The sequence below is a fragment of the Manihot esculenta genome, chromosome 7 (genome assembly GCF_001659605.2).
Source record: "Manihot esculenta cultivar AM560-2 chromosome 7, M.esculenta_v8, whole genome shotgun sequence".
Classification (NCBI taxonomy): Eukaryota; Viridiplantae; Streptophyta; class Magnoliopsida; order Malpighiales; family Euphorbiaceae; genus Manihot; species Manihot esculenta.
The window spans coordinates 12915457-12936555 of record NC_035167.2 but is presented as its reverse complement, the minus strand read 5'-3'; the positions used below and the strand labels follow the sequence as shown (position 1 = coordinate 12936555).

General features: G+C 31.3%; 2 protein-coding genes across 3 annotated transcripts; both read left to right on the top strand.

The window, feature by feature from the left end:
- The first annotated feature begins 6628 nt into the window (after positions 1–6628).
- On the top strand, positions 6629–7339 carry LOC110618978 (pre-mRNA-splicing factor cwf22). The gene is made up of 2 exons (XM_021762244.2): positions 6629–7071; positions 7166–7339. The coding sequence occupies exons 1-2, from the start codon at positions 6922–6924 to the stop codon at positions 7322–7324; spliced, it is 309 nt and encodes a 102-aa protein (XP_021617936.2). The 5' UTR covers positions 6629–6921; the 3' UTR covers positions 7325–7339.
- Positions 7340–9635: 2296 nt separating this feature from the next.
- LOC110618893 (F-box protein At3g07870) lies at positions 9636–11252 on the top strand. 2 transcript variants are annotated; one of them, XM_021762165.2, is made up of 2 exons: positions 9636–9976; positions 10061–11252. In XM_021762165.2, exons 1-2 carry the CDS (start codon positions 9900–9902, stop codon positions 11118–11120), a joined length of 1137 nt encoding a protein of 378 aa, XP_021617857.1. In that variant the 5' UTR covers positions 9636–9899; the 3' UTR covers positions 11121–11252. The 2 variants fall into 2 exon arrangements, with proteins under 2 accessions (XP_021617857.1, XP_043814116.1); XM_043958181.1 differs by having other exon boundaries at positions 9637–11252.
- The last annotated feature ends 9847 nt before the right edge of the window (positions 11253–21099 follow it).

Below are 21099 nucleotides of genomic sequence, written 5' to 3'. Positions count from 1 at the left end.
TTTAAAAAATCAAATAAAATTATCAACAAAAGTTTAAATTAAAATAAAAGTTATGGAAAAAAAAGTCAACACTTTTAATTTTATTGCAATTATATTTTGTATTTTTTTTGTCAATTAATTTTATTGTAATTATATTCTGTATTTTTTTTATCAATTAAAATTTGATATTTTATAGTTACTCCAATTATATTTTGCCATTATTTATGCAGTTAAAAAGCTAATGGAATTGCCACATCAACATCACGTCACAACGCTACATCAGCGAAATTTAAAATTAATCGTTAAAAAATTCTGTATTTTATTTTTATTATAATTTCACTATATACTTTTATATTTTTTGTCAATTAAACTCTATTATTTTAATGTCTGACCAAATACATTCTACCGTTATTTATATTGTTGAAAATTTATAAAATTATTAAGTTATTTTTTTTCATTATTAAATATATTTAAAAATTACTATTTATATTATTATTTATTTTTTTAATTTTTATCGATAATTTTATAATAATAATTTATGTTGATTTTATTTTGACTAAAATCATTATCAAATGGTTTTTCTTAAATTTATCTAATATGCTTACTATTTAGCATTACTTTTAAAACTATTGTTAGAAAAATAATCTTATTAAATATTTTAGTTATGAAGTATTAAAACATAGTTTGAAATAACATTTAACATGATTCAGTTTGAAAATATTAAAAATAATATAATAATTTTTTAAAATTATTTTTTAACTTTTATGTATAATATTAATCCACCATTTTTTTTTCTAAATTATACTAATATTTAGATTGAAATTCAAAAAAATTAATAATATATGAATTAAATATTTGATTGTCTAGTTTGACTTGGTTAAGTGACTAAAAGAATACGCAATTCATCTTGATGACCGCTGGGCCTCTGGTACCCAAATTGAGGTCAAGTTCTAGAGAAAGAGACAGGCCCAAAGTACCCATCAACACACCACCCAACCCGCAACTAAAGTAGGCTGGGCTGACCGAGACCCAAAACCTATTATCTGCTTATCATCTATAAAATATGATACCCTATAAAAAAGCTGATAAAACACCCTGAGAACTTTAGAAAGCTTATACATCTAACTTAAAATATTTAAAAATATAGGAGTGTCTTGTTAAAGTAATGCTTCTTGATCCTAAAAAATAAAAAATAGGTTCAAAAACTTTTGATTGCATGTTTATAGATTATGCTGAATATAGTGCTGTATATCGATTTTCTTGTTTTGAAAAGTGATGTGCTTGATTGTAACATTATAATTGAGACCAAAAATGTTGAGTTTTTTGAACATATTTTTCCTTTAAAAGTTGAGAAAATTTCCTATGTACCTAATGAAAATATTTATGAAAATGATTTTGGAAATAATAATTAAGATTTAAGAGGAAGTAAAAGACAAAGAAAAAAGACTTCTTTTAGAAATGAATTTTACATTTATCTTGTTAAAAATGAACCTTTAAGTTTTTCTGAAACTATTAAATCTTCCGAAACTCTTTTTTGGAAAGAAGCGATTAAAGTTGAAATTTATTTTATTACTCAAAATGGTACCTGAATTTTAGTAGACTTGCCTTCAGGAGCTAAAACTATTGATTGTAAATGGATTTTCAAAGGAAAATATAACCCAGATGGGTCAATTGAAAAGTATAAAACAAGACTAATAGCAAAAGGTTTTTCTCGAAAATAAAATATAAATTATTTTGACACCTTTGCTCCTGTAAGTAGAATTTCTTCTATTAGAGTATTAATTGCTTTAGTTTCTATATATAAACTTGTTATTAATCAAATATATGTTAAAACAGCTTTTTTAAATAGAGACTTGAAAGAAGAAATTTATATGGTACAACTTGATAGTTGTATTATTTTTTGTCAAGAAAACAAAGTTTGCAAACTTCTTAAATCCTTATATGGTTTAAAACAAGTCTCAAACAGTGAAATGAGAAATTTGACCAAGTTTTATTGAATGATGGTTTTACCTCTGTTGAAGTTGATAAGTGTATATACAAAACGTATAAATGATGAATATGTGATTATTTGTTTACATGTGGATGATATGCTTATTTTTTGTACGAGTTACGATATAGTTTATAAATAAAAAACTTTCATCGCCTCTAAATTTGATATGAAAGATATGGGAGAGACAAATATGATTCTGGAAGTTAGAATCATAAGGAAGAATGATAGTCTAATGCTATCACAAGAGTATTATGTTGAGAAACTTCTAAGGAAGTTTGGACATTTCAATATCAAACCAGTGAGTACCTCTTATGATCCTAATTGTCAAGTAAAGCAAAATAGATGTGACTTTATTGCTCAATCTGAATATGTATAGATCATTAGGAGTCTATTGCATTTAATGAATTTTTCACGGCTTGATGTAGTTTATGCTGTATATAGATTGGGTAGATATACACATATTCCCAATGACGATCATTGAACTGCATTAGTTAGACTAATGAAATATTTGAGAGATACCATGAACTATAATATTTTATATAGTGAATTTTCAGCTGTATTAGAAGGATACAGTGATGCTAACTGGATTTCATATTCAGATGAGATAAAATTCACTAGTGGTTATGTATTCACTCTAAGAGGTAGTGCAATTACATGAAAATCAACTAAACAAAATATCATTGCTAAATCCACTATGGAGTCAGAGTTTATTGCTCTGAAATTTGCTGGATCTGAAGCTGAGTGGCTAAGAAACTTCTTAGCAAATATTCCGTTAGGAATAAACCAACACCATCTGTATCAATGTGTTGTGATTGCCAAGCGACAATAGCCATTGCAAAGAATAAAACTTTCAATGGTAAGAATAGACATATTCGTTTGAGATATAATGTTATTAAGCAGCTGCTGAAAGATGAAACTATTTCCATTGATTATATAAAGTCAGAAGTGAATTTGGCCAATCATCTAACTAAACTTTTAGGGAGAAAACTAATAGATAAAACATCAAGGGGAATGTGACTTGAGCCAATTTGAAATTAACAGTGATAGAAACCCTACTTTTGTGATTGGAGATCCCATGAAAAAGGTTCATATAGATAATAACAAGTCACTTGTTAATTCTGCTAGTACTATTTGTCGTTGTCCCTTCCTATGGTGTGAGAAATGTTAAACTGCATTAATGAGAGGATGAGATGAAAACTCTTAATGATATTCATATCCCTTATGGGTAGTGTATAAATTGCAGTATACACTTGATTATATCACCTATATAAGTGTGGAGTGAGACTGCTTCTATGAGATTGTGACATAATCTCTAGAGCACTTATGAACTACCAGGTGCACGCATGGCCTATTAGCGCAAAACAACATTGACAACAAAATTTGTGTAGTGTTATGAGATTGATGGGATATTAGCATACAAAAAAGAGTTTTTGGTTCATAGAAACAAAAGTTTCACTCATTATTCTATATGTTAAGTCTTATTAATTTAGATCTGGTTCATAATAAAAAAGACACCAAATTCGAAACATATACACTAAATTTTTAAATCCAACAATGAAAAATCTTTTGAAATGTGGAGGATTGTTGTAAAATTAGTTTAGATTTCAAAAGATTTTATGGTCATTGAAGATTTTTTTTGTAAGATTTTTTTTGTTGTTGCAGATTTGATATTTAAATCTAATATTAAATCTGACCGTTATGATTTTATTATATTATCTCAAAATTTTTATAACCGCTTAAAATGACCATTTTTTCTACTATAAATAGCCTACATCTTTACAAAGAAATGCACTCTCATTTTTTTCTATTTTATTCTTTCTATTCTCTATATTTTCTATTGGGTTATAAATTAGAGATAAATCCTTGTTGTCCTGATCCTGAAAACTAAATTCAGAACCTGTTTAATCCTGGAGGATTACAAAATAAATCCTTAAGGATAGTATCCAACACGACTCAGGTTTTATTATTTTATCCTATTTTTCCAACAATAGGTTATGCTCACTTTTTCCTATCAGTGTGTGAGATCTTGAATTGCATGCCCCTAAGGATGATTATGTATGAAGATCTGCCATTTGGATGCTGTAGTATCCTCCTTAAGCATTGGTCCAATATCTTGACAAATAGGATCTTCTATTTTCATCTAGACTTTTACGAAGAATTTAGTTGGACATGGACATGGATAGTCTAATTTAGGCTGAATATATACTTTTTATTTATTTTGTTAGACTGTACATGGGTCTACTTGTACCTATTTTTTTGGTAGCGTATATTAATATTATTTTCCATTGAGTTTTGGTCTTTTATGAATTCAATTGATTTTTGTGGAGAAAAAACAATAGTTTCTATATCAGATAACATTTTCTTTAATGATGTACTTATTTATTATTTGAACAATATATAAATACGAAAAAAGAACCAAAACTCAATATAAGATAATATTAATATATGCTATGAAAAAAATAGGTACATGTAGACCCATGTACAATCTAACAAGATAAATAAAAATTATACATTCAGCCCAAGTTAGACTATCAGATAACATTTTCATATTTATATATTGTTTAAATAATATATAAACATAAAAAAAGAAGAAGAAGAAAGACTCCTAGGGAGAGGGAGAGACAGAGAAGGAAAGGGTGATAGAAAGAAAAAGGGAGAGAAAAGGTTGTATAAAAGGGAAAGCTCTAAGTAGTCAGTGTTGATTGTTTTTGCTGATTTTCTAGGTCAAAGGTTATGTTTGGTCTCTTTTATTTTGTTATTTTTTTTGCTTTTTGGTCTTTTTCCTGTCTTTGAGTAGGGATTCCACCTCTGTCTTTAGGTTTCCCTCACCCAAGATTGAGAAATGGTTTTTTTTTTTTTTTAGTTTTATTTTCTTTGTTTTTGCAAGTCTTTGATATTGAGGGCTATTTCTGGATCTATTTTTGAAGATGGTTAGTTAGTTTGACTTTATGGTTTTGAGAGGTCTCCTTGCCATGTGACGCTGCATCTTAGGACCGCATCGCTTCATCGGATAAGTCACATTCCTATTGGCCATTTAGAAGCTTAAGCTCTATTGTGCCGTCTCCTGTTGTGTTGGTTTTCTTTTGAGCTACTTTGGTCTAACTGAAAATCTTTTACCTTTTCGACTTGGATTGCATGCATGCCTTTAGTGATGTGATTCTCTTATCCTTGGTTGCTACTACAATACTGGAATGAGTTGTCATCATTATAGTAGTTGAGTTTTTTTATTCTGTATTTTTAATGTTTCGAGTGATGTGATTGACGTCTCAGAGACTATGTTAGCATGGGTGCAGTTGGTGGGTATCGGTGGTAGGCGTGGGCTTATTTTCTCATTTAGGCTCTATTTGGAGGTGGATTTGGTTAAGCCCTCTTTATTTCTGTACTAAATATGAGTATTGTTAAAAAAAAGCAGTATATAAATATATTCTTTTTTAAAATATTTTTAAACTAACAGGATAATAATAAGTTGCCACATATTTGCTTTTGCTAGATATTTGTAAACATATATCATGAGAAAAACAACAAACAGAAAGAGCTTTCTATATATTAATTCTCTACTATTATAGCTAAGAGAATAACACTCAAATAAAGTTGAGAGAAATTATTTTCTTTCACTTTAAAGACCTTTCTACCGTATAAAGGACATTAAAGTGTTTTAATGTACTATTCTTAAAAAAAAATCATTTTAAGTATAGAGGGTTAGTAAATTCAAAATGAATATGGAAAATCCTTTCCGCTATAATTTAGTTATACATTAAATTAATTAATTAAAAAATTAATATGTTTTAATTTTAAATATGTTTTATTATATTCTTATACAATTTATTATTATAACTCGAATGAATATGTATACTCAGTGTAATTATATTTTTTCCTTCAAAATTTTCTTATTTTTATATTTTGTTTTTTACTTATTTTATTTTACAATTCCCACCTTAAAATGATAAATTTTAGATTTTTAAGATTTTTGATGTATAATTAAAACTATTTAATAATTTCATGTATTATAAAATAAGAATAGAATTAGTGTTTTCATAACAAATTATCCTATCATAAAAAAAAGAAGAAAATGTCAAAGGAAGAAAATGTCAATTTAAATAATATTTTTTGGTTAAAATTTTTTTCCCATGGCTTCCGAAATGCTTTCTCTACAAGGAAGCTCTCTTGTCTAACTTATTAGTCATATTGTACTTTCACAAATTAAAAGTAATTTTTACCATCATTTTTAAAATTTAAAGATCGTTACGTTTGAGACTCTCATTTTTAATTTATTATCATAAAATATTTTATTTTTAAAAATATTATAAAAGTATGCCAAGTCATTTCCTATTTATTTATAGGGTAAACTGTAATTTAGTCCCTCTGATTTAGTGAAATACAACCTTTCGTCCCTCTGTTTTAAAAAACCTTCAATTTAGTCACTGTGATTTTTAAAAACTATGCCATTGGTCCCTCCCGTTACATTTTCAGTTAAATCACTGTTAATTTTAATTAAAAGACTAAAATACCCATAACAGCTTCTTCACTCCTGACCTCACCTGCTTCTTCCCAAATGGCCACTTCGGCATTCAGCTTCTTCACTCCTTATTTGCACAGCTGCTTGCATGAAATCAAATACAGAAAAAGAAGGAGGAGGAGGAAAAGAAGATCGGGAAGAAGAAGAAGAAGAAGAAGAAAAAGAAGAAGAAAAAGAAGAAGAAGAACCTTTATATCTCTGAAATGGACAAGTGTTTTAACTCTTTGCTGTGACAAATTCATGTTAGCTAGTGACTTTGTCATTGGTGGAGTTGTGGACTAGTGATTATTTGTGTAATCTCTGTTGTGTAATCTTCTATTTGGTGCCTTCAAACTTTTTGCTTTTGATGTTCAATGGATTTGCAGTCATTGCTGCCCTTTGAGCATGTCAAATTAGAGAATGTGCAGTTGTTTTTAAGCTATTCCTTTATGTCTTTATGCTGTTAATTTTATTAATGATGTTTATGGCTTATATTTTTGCAGGATCTTTTGAGCGATTTCGTGGAATTTTTCATGAAGGAGAAATTGACAAGCGGGTGCAGTTTTTGATTGAAGGCCTTTTTGCCATTAGAAAAGCCAAATTTCAGGTGCAGTCTTCTGCCTCATATTGATTCTTTGTATGATAGTATTTGCAAGGTATGCAATAACCTAAACTGCTCTTTTGAATGGATGCATCTGCAGGGGTACCCTGCTGTACGTCCAGAGCTGGACCTTGTAGAGCAGGAAGACCAGTTAACACATGAGATATCACTCCAGGAGGACATAGATACCAAGATCACTCTTGGTATGCTTTGGGACATTAACTTTCATTTACCATTTGATTATATACCCTTTATATAGTCCTAATTATTTTTTTTTTTGGGTTCAGATATTTTCAAGCTAGATCCTAATTTCCTTGAAAATGAGAAGCGCTATGAAGAATTAAGGAAAAACATCCTTGGTGAGGAGTCTGCGGATGAAGAAGGTTCTGATGCAGCTTCAGGTGATGAGGATGATGATGAGGAGGAGGATGACGACGACGACGACGACGACGAAGAAGAAGAAGAAGAAGAAGAAGAAGAAGAAGAAGAAGAAGAAGAAGAAGAAGAAGAAGAAGAAGAAGAAGAAGAAGAAGAAGAAGATCGGAAAGACGAAAAAGAAGAAGAGGAAGAGGAAGGAGAGAGAATGGGTATTTTAGTTTTTTTAACTAAAATTAACGGTGATTTAACTGAAAATCTAACGGGAGTGATTAATGGCATAGTTTTTAAAAATCACAGTGATTAAATTGAAGGTTTTTTAAAACAGAGGGACGAAAGGTTGCATTTCACTAAACCAAATGGACTAAATTATAGTTTACCCTTATTTATATGAGAGAATGATACATAGACGTGAAAACTAAAAAAATTTTAAAATGCTATGGAAAATATTAATAACATTACTTTTTCTATATATTAATATTTTATTTTTTTTCTTATTTTTATACTGTGTTATTTTTTCTATAAATTTGCCAGAGGATGGAAAATGATTTGGGAGATTTTTATGAAATGTTTGTAGAGAGGATGAATTTTTATGTAATGTTTTTTAAAAAAATAAGGGATTTTTATGTAACCCTTTAAAGATATTAAAAATAACAAATTTTTAATTGAGATTTATATGTTTATATTTAATTTATTTAAGTAATTCTCATTTTTGAAAAATAAATAATTGCTGATATTTTTTAGTTTAAAAAATTTGAGAGATGAAATTCATAGAAAAAGTAATACGATTTGGCAAAAAATCAATTCATCTTATGAATTTTATTTTAATAAAAGTCAAATGAATTTTAGTTTGCGAACGTAATTATAAATTATAATCATTTTCAATTTTCTTCTAAAAATGAATTGATGAAATCTAATACTTTAGGATCCATGTTTTTGAAATTAGCATTGAAGGATGAAAAATTCTTTACAAAATAATAATATAAGGACTACTATTTTTTAACTTTAATAAATCTAATTTAAAATGGAAAAGATTAATAAAAAAAAACATTATAAGCCGTCCCATGAGTTAGCCAAGAAAGCCTCCATTCTCTTTCCTTTTGCATAAGGATAAAAACTAAAATTCAAGGCTAAATTGTTTTATAAAGGTTCGTGATAAATAAAATATAATTAAATATGAAATTTATTATAATTATAATTTATATATTATTTATTTATTAAATAAATATATATACATATAATTGTCATGGGGATCAAATTAAAATAACAAAGAAAATAATCTCTTTATTCCAAGGCTATTATGTTAAAAAAGTATTTGAGAGCAACTAATAAAAAGAGACGAAGATATAGATTTAATTAGAAAACGCCAATCCAATGGCTGTCCTTTTAATTATTTTATTTTCTTTAACAAGATGTCTTAGTTAGGAAAAAGTCAATTTAATTTATTTTGAATGTATTATATTATTTTAATAAATATTTCTAATTTTGATCATTAGTAAAAAAAATTTTAATTATTTTTATGATAAATCCCAAGATCTCTTGTAATTAGTTATCCCCTTTAACAATTCTCATTGTAAAGTGATATATAAATTAAAATTTAATAAGTGATAATTTGATATCTTTTTATTTTCTATATTTAAAAATTAAAGAATTATTTTTATTTGGGTTTGTTTGATATATATATTCTTAAAAAAATAGCAAATATATTTTTTTTTTCTTTTTCATGAGATAGATGCTTGATTCATATTTATCGGATGCATAGAATTAAACTTGTACTATAATCTTTGGAAAAAATAAATAATTTTGTTCTTAAATTACACAAAGAATGCTGGGAACGTCAAATTTCATATTTTATTTTAAATTTATCTTTGAAATATCAGTAAAAATTAAATAAGATTATAATTTATTAGAATTTAAGAGTGTGAGTTTTTTTTAATCTATTTAATTTATTTAATTTTATTTTATATCTTAATGATAAATTTTAATCTAAAGATAAAATTTAATATTTTTAAAGTTTAATACAAATAAATGATAAATTTATTTTCCGAAGGCTTATGTAACTCCGTTACCCATTTATACCGAACCTCTTTTAGGAATATTCTGTAAAATGAAATAAAGTATATATATGGGACCAGATCATCATAAAAGTCAAAACCCAAATAATCTAAAGCTATCTCTTTTCTCATTTTTGGACATTGAAACAGAATCATCCAGCACATTTTCTATGACTTTACCACTGCCTAACCATCTAACCTTTTGTCTCTTTCTTCTTCTTCTTCTTCTTCTTCTTCTTCTTCTTTTTTTCCTTCTCTCACTCAACAAACAATAAAATTCAATAATCAATCCAAATTTCAAGAATACCAACACAGCATATACTTAGAATATATTGTACCAAAAATTTTCCAAAGTCTTTCCTTCACCAATAATTCAAGCTACGCAGAAGAAAGAAGGCAGCAAGAATGTCAAGCCATATTGATCAAGAAATCTTGACAGAGATTCTCAAAAGATTACCTGCAAAGTTTCTTGTGCAACTCAGGTGTGTATCCAAATCATGGTACTCCTTAATCACCAGCCCTTCTTTCATTTCCATACACTCTAAGTATACCATTGATCACAACAGCACAAGAACTTCTTCTTCTTCTACTGCTAAATTGATGCTGAGGCATTATTCTTGGGCTCACAAGAAGGAGATCTACACAGTAAATAGCAGCAGCATGAGCTCATTTGATCAGTATCAAGAACTTGTTTTTCCCTTCAAGAGCTACTCTCAGTACTTTGAGATTGTTGGTTCTTGTAATGGGATTCTTTGTCTTTCTGATACTTATCGTCTGAATTCTCACACCATCATTTTATGGAATCCCACTATTAGAAAATCAATTACTTTGCCACTGCCATCCGTATCTTTTGATCAAATCTATATGTTTGTTCTCGGATTCGGATGTGATGATAAGAGAAATGAATACAAAGTTGTGAGAATTGTTTATCGTGTAATGGATAACAAGTGTAGAGTTGATATTACCCCTCAAGTTGAAGTCTATGAACTAAGCTTAGATGCTTGGAGAAGCATCAGAATTGATGCTGCTCCTCAGTATGTAATATCTGAACTACCAGTGAGGGTTTTTCTCAAGGGTTCTGTACATTGGATTGGTTATATACCAAGTGAAGAAGATAGCGATTTTCGCGATTTGAGCTTAGTATTGTTCGATATGAACAAAGAAGTGTTCAGAGAAATGAAGCTTCCAGGTGTAACTGGGTTGTCTGTGCTTGATTTGTCCATTTTTGGTTCTGGTAACTTGCTTTCTTTGATACAATACAATCGCCATACTCGCAGCCAGTGGATTCAATATGGCAGCTGCTCCATCTGGGTGATGAAAGATTATGGAAAGGTAGAGTCTTGGACTAAGCAATTCACAGTTGATTTACAAGGAGGCGTTGGGAAGGCTCTAGGCCTAGGAAATAATGCTGAAATGCTGCTGGTGAAGAGTAGCGGAGAGCTAGTTTCATATGATATTGAAAATCAGAAAATTAGTCATCTGGGTATCAAAGGCATTGTGAGTTCCTTTCATTTGGAAACTTATTCTGAGACTCTGGTTTTGCTTGATGGCATCAATGAGATCTTAGGACACAAAATTCCTGAAAATTGCAGTGATTCACATTTGGAAGGTGCATATGAAAGATGACCCTTCCAGAATCCTTAGAAGATCAGGTTTCTTGTGTTTTTAGTTAATTTTTTTATGTCAGTTACGCTATTGTGGAACAAAAGATTCATGTTATCATATAAAGGATTAAGGTGGTTTGGTATTTTTCTTGTTGCCCATTTATCACTATTGGCGTAGCTGCTTGGGTTGGGATTAGTCTTTGTTTTGCAATGGATTAAAGTTAAATTGTATTCAACCGAATTAGTACATTAAAAGATAAAATGATTAAAAGATAAAATTATTATAGTGAGTATTTATTTTAAGAGAAGAGTGTCAAACCACTCATTTCAATATAACGAGACTGATCTTTTGATTATTTTGCGTTTGACACCATTATTGAAGGTTGATTAAATTGTTGATATATTAGATTTATTAAGGTTCTCGACCATTCTGGTTTGGCATTAAGGTTTCATTTTTTCGAAGGGAAAGAGAAAAAGATGAAAAGGCAAGAAAGTGAAGTTGATTGTGCATGTATCCGATTCAATTTCCAGCATTTATAGATTGTGGATATGCATATGATTCAAATTAATGATATTGCATAATATTTTTCATAATTTTATTTATAATATATCAAATAATAGAAATTCTGATTCGTCATAATTTTAATAGGATTGACATGAAAATATATCAAAATCATATTTTTGAAATACGAATTTAAAATAAATAAAGTTTAAGTAAGAATTTCTTATCAAGTAATATAATGTTTTCTACTATTAATATATTAAAATTGATTAATAATACCTGCGCATCAGAGGAAAATCTGAGAAAATTATCAATATACTTTTAATTCAAGTGTTATTTTTAGTTATTGACTAAAACCCCATTTGGAGGAGAAACTTAAAAGTTACAGGCCCTATGATACACATACACACTCTCACTCTCTCTTCATAGAAGAGAAAGTAAGGAAAGATTGTATAGAATAGGTAATTTTATTTTATTTTGGCTTAAGACAAAAATGATCTCATTGATGTAAGGGAAGTATAAGCTTATAACCTTCAACTACGTGCCAGTACAAAACAATAGCTAATAAATCTACAAACTAGAAGCATATCTTGTTGACGAAATCCTATGGAAATACATAGGAATGAAAAAGATAAATATAAATAATTGGATTCTAATATTAAATTGATTAGTTATTTTAATATATAAAATAATTTAATTATTTATAAGTTTGTATAAAATAAATTAATACTTAATATATTCACATTTTTTAAATTTAACATATCACTGATTACTTAATTTTACTTTGGAGAATAAAGATATGTTTTTTAGCAGAACAAAAAGATGGTCTTATTAATAGTCTAACTCCAAAATATAATTCAATTAAAAATAAAGGCTGAGAAGAAAAGCCATCTAAGTCCAATTCTGAAGCCCAAGGATTAGAAACCCTAAAGCAACCAAGGGGAAACAGTCCTGCCACCACTTGGAGCCATTGTACTTCGGTCATCAATAGAGGCAGCTAAGATCTTCATAAGCGAAAAACACATATATTGAGGAATCAAGACTAAGGATGAAGTAACCCCATGACTAGATCAACCTTCAGCGTCCCAAATAGAAAAAAGCACAACCAAGAGAGCCAAACAGAAGACCTTTTTTTTCTATTGAATTTTTAAAATTGCCAGACTATTTAATATAATTTAAAAAATACAGAGATTAATTAATTAATCCGTGCAATAATAACAGTAATATTCACTTTTTTTAATCCCATGTTGATCCTCAGCTGTCAAAATTATGAGTTGGACGAGATGGATTTACTGCTTAGCTGTTGATGGAGGTGAAAAATTTTTGCCCATTGCAAGTGACCAATAATCTGCAGCATTGCTGTTTGCCACTTGTAGGGTCCACTCCACCGGTACTATAGACAATCCCCTGCTCTTCATGTCCTTTCTTGATTCTTTTACTCTATTTTCTTCATTCTGGTCAGTATTTACTACAGTAAAAAAGTTAACAACAATCCCCATTTCACTTCCACTGAACTTTCACAATTCAACACTACCTTTTCAACAGTAATAAAACATCGGAAGGGAAGAACATAAGCTGGGCCCAGGTCTGACGTGGCACCACATGAGAGAGAAAGATGAAAAAGGATGATGTGGGGCACAGGTCGGTGTTGCAGGTAAGGAGAGCACAGCACTTGAACCTGATCTTGAAGGAATCTGATATATCCCACCGCTTCATGTAGAACTGATGCCGTATCAGTCTGCAATACTCACCGTTTTATTCATTTCAATAATCAAACAAATTTCACTTTTCTTCAACGGCTGGTTTATGCAAAAAAAAGGATATTTGCAGTTGCACATGCATGCCCATGCCCTTCTCCTTCCCTTAGAAAATTAAATAATCTTCAGACCACAGAATTTTGATGGAATTACAATTGGTTTTTTGCTTAAAAGTGTCTATTGAGATGAATGCTAGACTCACTGCTTCATTTTCTTCTGAAGAAATTAAGACAGCAATTTTTTTTATGCATTCATCCAAAGCACCAGGAATGACTTTTTTCGATGCATTCGTTCAAAGCATGAGAGTATAAAAGGGAAATATATTAGCGAAAATCTAATAATATCAATATTTGTACTCATTCTAAGTGTAATTAAAATTTATCATAAACTATTTGAATCCTTTCAAAATTGATTATTATTATTTGAATGATATCGAATCCGTTTAGCTTCTTATTTTTTTATTAATAATTTATATAACAAATATTTTTATTAATAATTTTTATTTTAAAAATTAATATTTTTAAAAATTTTAAAATTTAAATTTTAAAAAAAACCCTATAAAAATTTATAAATATTATTATAAAATACATTTTATATTAAATTAATAATTTATATAACAGAGTTTTTTTTTATCGAAATATATAGTCGAGTTGAGATAATAGAAATACTCTATAAAATTTGTATTCATTCTATATATATTAAATTTTAAATTCAAATTAGTCTCAAATTTAATTATATTTTTTTTAAATTTATTATATTAGAATTCAATGGAGTTAGTCTATGAAAATACTCATCAACTCAAACAAAGCTATGGGGGAACATTCGAAAATAAAAGATGATTTTAATATACTTTATCATATCCAAAAATAAAATATAATTTATTATGTCATGAAATTTTTAATTCTAAATATATTAAATAAATTAAAGTTTTATTAGCATTATGATAAATGATGAAAACTATATGAAAGAAAACTATGTAATCTAATGTTTTTCTTTTAGACTTAAAATAGAATTCTAGGATAAATAGTTTTTCTTAACCACTCAAATTACAATAACATAGATCTTTGTAATTTTTTTTTATAATTTTACTATTTAATTTTTGTAATTAATAAAAATCACAATTTAAACTCTATTTGTTTATGGAAAATAATTTATATGTGGTAAATATTTTTTAATAAAGTAATTTATTTTTTTTAATTTTAATTTAAAAATAAAATATATCAATAAATTTATATAAAAGTATTAATAAAATATAATAACAAATTTATATAAATTTATTATTTTTCTACTCTTCTACAATTTATATAGTAAGATTTGTTATTAATTTATTAGCATTATTAGTTTATTTTTATTAACTTTATTTTAAATGTATACTTTATAAGTTTAAATTCTATTCTGATGTGCCTTTATTATTGTTTCATTTTCCATTCCTATGTTAAACTTACTACAAAGTTAATTTTGGCATCACATATAATTGTAAGCGGTAAACTAAATTTAGTTGAACTCTTAAACAAAATAACAAATTGTCGCAACTTTTCATTACTCATATGCCTTTCTTGAAATTAGATAACAAAGAAATAAAACAACTTTTCTAAAAAATTTAATTATAGGACCAAAATTATTAATTTATTTATTATAATCCATAAAAGCTTATTATTAAAAAAAAAAACTATATGCCTTTTAAGAAAATCAATTCAATACAAAAAATATTTTCAGTATATATTATTGGTTCATTGAGACAACTTAAACCACCTCTATTACATAATAAGAAAAAATATATATATGATACCAACAAATAACCTAGGATTGAACAACAAATATGATTCAGAGTATAAAAATTTTAACGATCATACAATATATAACCAATGATTTATATGAGTAACATAAAATTATAGCTTCAAAATATCATCGGCTCCAGATTTTAACGATTAATGATTTATATGAGCAACATAATATTATAGCCTCAAAATATCATCGGCTCCAGATATTATGGCCTCATATCATTGGCCTCAACAAATAAAAGTTTTATATTATATGGTTAGGATTCCTGCAACCTTAACTTGTGATTCTCAGAGTTAAGTCAAATTGTGGAGGGAGAAGAGAAAAATGTCGTCAATACGGACTTATTTACAAAGTAAAATAACTTACTTTATTTCTAAACTTCAAAACTTTTACAGAACTTCTGAGAACTAAAAGAAGTATTACAGAAGAGAAGAGAGAAAGGATTTACAAGAAGATGAGAAGAGAAGAGTTATACAAGTGTGTGCCTTCACAAGGGGAGTTGGCTCCCTTTTAAAGAAAAATTTTTGAATTATTTCTTCACGAGCTTACTATTTCCTCATGCGTCTTTTACTGTTCATAAATAGTGATCTGTCTGCCACTGCTTTTTGCTGTTTATGAATAGTTTGTTTGCCACCATCTTTTACTGTTTTTGTCTTTAGTCCGATTCTGAGGATGAGAACGAAAAGGTGTCCTGCTGCTTTTTCTTTCCCTTTCCTTTTTTTCTTTATCTTTTCTTCCTTTTCCTTCTTTTTCTTTTCTTTTGCTTTTTCTTTCCCTTTCTTCTTTATCTTTTCGGTTTTACTTTTAATCTTTATCAATGGAAGTATCCCATAACAGTTATCTTCATTGCTGTCACAAGATGAAAGTGTCAGATTTTTACTGGAGGATGACGTACTTGATGACACTTTCGACTCCGGTTCCGAACTAGACTGTTTTTTAGTTTTCTTTCTGCTGGGCACCTTCTTTTTACTGGAGGTCTTTTTCAATGGTTCTTTACTAGAGGATTGCTTTACTTTTTCATTTCCCATTGATTCTCTTGAAGCAAGGTGATTGAACATCTGCTGATAAATCATCTTGTATTCTTCAGGGGTTTTAGCTGTCGCAATTGGGCCTTTTGTGCACCAAATGAAGGGTTTTCTTGCAGAGATAATTTAGTTGTAATACCCGGCTAGATCAGGCATCGGAATTCTTCCCGTCCGGTGGGGAATCAAGGATGTCAGAGGTGTCTAGAGGGGTAGAGTGAAGGTTTTCTAAAAGATTTTTCAATGTTTTAATAAGTTTTAAAGTGTTGTAAACTCTTGGAGTGGATAAGACTTGAGTTTTGAAGAGAAAAGACCAAGGAGGCAGAATGCAGGTTCGGCCGCCGAAGGTAATGTTCGGCCGCCGAAAGTGCTATAGGTTCGGCTTCCGAAACTTCACATTAGGCCGCCGAATGTTGCATGGTTTTGCATGCAGTTTCGGCAGCCGAAGGAAAGGCGGTTGGCCACCTATTTAGGCCCCTTTGACCGGCCATGGAGGGTGCTGGAAGCTCCCTTTGTGGTCAAGGTGAGGTTTATGCTCTCCTTGGATGTTTTCATGAGGTTTTTGCAAGGTTTTCATAAGTTTGCACTTGGTTTTGAAGGTTTTGAGTAAAAAGAGGAAGTTGTGGAGCTTGAAGCTTGAGGAGCTTGGTTTCTCCATGTTTTGAAGCTAGGATCACACCAGCCATGAGGTAAGTGTTGATCATTATGTTTTATAGTGTTTTAAGAAAGTTTTATGGAGGGAAAGGGAAGAGTTGCATGGTGAGGTGTAAAAGGATGTTTTTGAGGGTTTTTATGCATGAGTATGTTTATGTGTTATGGGTGTTGGTTGTTGGGGTTTTTAGGTAGTTTTGGACCCCTTTGTGGATATATGTGAGTATATACTTACTGTGTGTGTTGAGATGCATGTTGAGTGAGGTTTGGGGGACGTTGAGCATGAGGTGAGCGAGGTTCTGCCTAACTGGAGAACCCAGCTTCGGCCGCCGAAGGAGGGTTCGGCCGCCGAACGTGTTGAGGAGGTGGTTTCGGCTGCCTAAACCTGCCCCCGAAGGATTGAACTTTCGTCTCTGGAGGGGAGGTTCGGCCGCCGAAGGTTAGAGACTTTCGTCTCTGGAGTATGTTTTGGCCCCCGAACCTTACCCCCGAAGGCTTCGGCCGCCGAAAGAAGAGCTTCGGCCGCCGAAAGTAGGCGAGTTGTGCTATGCCCCAGTGTATGAATAATCCCTTTGTACATGTATTATGTTTTACGTTTCTTGATGAGAAATGTACTGAACCAGGTTTAATGTATGGCATATGTAGAGTGTGATGGGAAGAAAGGGTTTCACTCCCTTGACCCTAAGTGGACAGCATCCACTAGTGTAAGCCCTGAGGGCTATTCCAGATTTGTACAGGATGAGAGTATGCTTTGGTTAAGCCTGGTTAGTCATACAGTTTTTATATATATGTTTGATCATGTACAAGATTTTTCAGGTACACAGAGACTATAGTCGGCTTGCTACGGGTCCCGGTGGCCTTAAGCCGATCTGGATCCTAGTGCCAGTGATAGTTCGGGCCGTTATAGAGGGGTATCGGTTTCCGGACTGTTACATTAGTAGCATAAGAGACTGGTGGAAACTGTGCCTTTTTAAGTATTCATTCTTTAACAACAACTTCTGTGGTGGTATTTCTGAATGATCCCCACCATTTTATTTTATGCTTCATTACTATAACAGGGATAGTGGATCCTGACATATATTGAAAATCGAAAAACCACTAGTATACCCAGGGAATAAAAAAGTTTATATAGAAATACATCAAAGGGGGTATATAGGTTTCATTCTGGGTTGGTTTAAAATTATTTTTAAAATACTGGTATACTTGAAGTACTTCTGGTGAAAGAATTTCTTCAGAAATACCTGTATACTACCACCATTTTAAAAACCAATTTGGAAATCTGATGGTTAATTTAATTTTTGACTGATCAAAATATATGGGTTCACCTAGTTCATTACATATGGGTTGACCTTCACTATCCAGGATGCAGTATTAACCTTAATTCTAACAATTTCATTACATTTTATAGGAGACTCTTCCCATTTAAAAGATAAAAATGCTGAACTATTGAGTAATTTAAAATGTAAAAAATTAAGTAATTTTCAGTATTATAAAACCACATTTTTAACTAGGTTAATGCTAAGAGAAGATTGAAATCAAGATTTCTGGAAAGAAAAATTTTTAGCAGGTCTTCCGTATTTCCTAGGAGAAAAGGTAAGAAATAATATAAGATAACAATTTGAAAACCCGATACCCTATAGTAAAATGACATATGGACAGTTAATAAGTATAATTCCAAAGGAAGGTTTACAAATTTGCCATGATCTAAAACTACAAAAGACTTTAAAATATGAGATGCATAAAACTAAACAGGAATTAGGATGTTTTTGTAAGCAGTTTGATTATGAAATAGCCCAGAATAAAAATTGTAATAGCTAGTGCTTTAAATCTAAGTCAAGAAAATATTATAAGAAAGATCAGTATTATAAGAAAAGATATATAGCAAAACCAAGTAAAGAAGAATACTATTGTAATACCCGGCTCGAGTCCGGCATCGGAATTCTACTTTCCGGTGGAATCCAGGATGTTGAAATCCTCTAGAAGGGTAAGAGTTATGTTGATTTATGTTTGTAAGAAAGTTTTTCAATATGTTTTAATGTGTTAAGTGTAAAAGGAAATGAGTTTTTGAAAGAAAAGCACCAAGGAGGAAATGCCAGGTTCGGCCGCCTAACATGCATGAGTTTGGAATCACGTTAGGCCGCCGAAGGTGGTCTGGCCAGCCACCTATAAAAGGCCCTAGGTCGGTGAAATGGATAAGATTTCTTTCATTTTCACAGACCAAGGTGAGACCATGATCTTCCTTGGGTGATTTTTATGTGTTCTTCAAATCTTTCAAAGTTTTGATGATTTTTATGTTGTTTTGAAGCTTTTGAGCTAAAAACCAAAGTTTTGAAGTTTGGAGACTTTGGAAGTGATTTGCTCCAGATCTCCACGTTGGGATCGTTTATCTTCTTGTTTGTACGAGGTAAGTGTAGATCCTGAATTTCTTTTCATGATTTATGAAGGTTTTATGGTGTTTTATGGGTAGAAATGCATGATTCAGTTAAGTTGAGTTTTTGGTTGATTTGTGGTCAAAGCATGTATATGTAATACCCGGCTAGACTCCGGTATCGGAATTCCTACCGTCCGGTGGAATCTCGGATGTCGGAAGCCTCTAGTAGGGTAGAAACATGTTTTCATAAAATGTTTTAAGGTATTTCATGGTTTTAAGCATGAAAATTAAATGACTTTTACATGAAAAGTCTTTGGAGGAAAACCCAGGTTCGGCCGCCGAAAGTCAAGTTCGGCCGCCGAATATGCATGCGTTTTGGAGGCACGTTAGGCCCCTGAAAGCATGAGTGAGGGAAGTCCAGGTTCGGCCACCGAAACCCAAGTTCGGCCGCCGAACGTGGCATGCATGCGGAGGCACTTTCGGCCCCCGAACGAGGCCTGGCCAGCCACCTATAAAAGGGTCCCTTAGGTCCGCACGGGCGAGCTTTGTAACGACCCGAAAATCGGACCGCTACCGGCGCTAGGATCCGGGTCGACTTAAGGCCGCCGGGACCCGTAGCAAGCCAAACACACATCCTGGAAACCTGTTTAATCCCATACATGATCATGAAAATACATAAAAATTTAAAACCTTTCTTACAAACATCCAACTCAACCTGAACATATACTGTACATAGTCATAATCATAATTCGGATCCCTCTGTGGGACCTCAACAATGCCTCAAAGGGAAAATACATCATGAGATGAGTTGGCTTCCATAACATTATAAAACATTTTGATCATGTAATAAAAGGGATACCTCAATACATAATGTCAAGCACAATATCTAATCCTCAATATCATTACACATAACATAGCTATAATATACTGAAATCTCTTACATTACATCATAATACAACTGTCATGTCCACAACTAACTATTACATAAACACTTCATATCTCTGGCTAACCTCCTGGTCTACCCTGTACCTGCACATCTGGGGTTAGGGGAGAGGGGTGAGCTACAAAGCCCAGTGAGCAGAATAGAGAAAACATATATTACAATTTCATGCCATTATGTAATGCAACACATCACAACAAATCACATCTCGGATGGTATTGTCACCAATAGTCCTCTACATAGTCCAACTGTGCCGGGACGTAGAATGGGTACAACCGGTCTTTCCCTTGACATAACATATCATACAGTCCAACTGTGCCAGGGACGTAGAATGGGTACAACCTGGACTTCCTCTTACATCGTGCCAGGGACGTAGAATGGGTACAACCTGGACTTCCATACCATATCTCATGCCGTAGCATCATCATATCATATGAGGACTAAGGATCATCCAATGACCAATCCACATCAACATCATAAATGCAATGCAACATATTCGTGGATACTAATGCAAACAACCTACTATATCTCATGGCATTCATGATGCATGGATCATGCTCAAATTTCATATTTCATTTATTTTAAAACTTAAGGTTTATTCCACTCACCTCTGGCTAGCTCTGACAAACTCTGTAGCAGCTGGCTCACTGCTGGGGTCCTCGGTTCCTCGGGTCCGAACCTACACAGGTGGACTCCAATGAGGGACCAAACATACATAAACATAACTCTAATATACTCCCCAAAAACCCCCTATAACATCACGAAATCATCACATAAAAACATGCAAGAAATGGCTGAACAGGGCACTTTCGGCGGCAGGTTCGGCGGCCGAAAGTCCCTCCAGAGCCGAAAGTCAGGCAGGTTCGGCGGCACCTTCGGCGGCCGAAACTCCCAGACAGAGACGAAACTCATACATGTTCGGCGGCACCTTCGGCGGCCGAAAGTCCCAGATAGAGACGAAAGTCTCCTTTCGGGG

Coding starts and splice junctions, on each gene's coding strand:
- LOC110618978 (XM_021762244.2), top strand. CDS start 6,922: ATGCTGTTAATTTTATTAATGATGTTTATGGCTTATATTTTTGCAGGA. Junction 7,072..7,165: donor TTAGAAAAGCCAAATTTCAG/GTGCAGTCTTCT, acceptor ATGCATCTGCAG/GGGTACCCTGCTGTACGTCC.
- LOC110618893 (XM_043958181.1), top strand. CDS start 9,900: ATGTCAAGCCATATTGATCAAGAAATCTTGACAGAGATTCTCAAAAGA.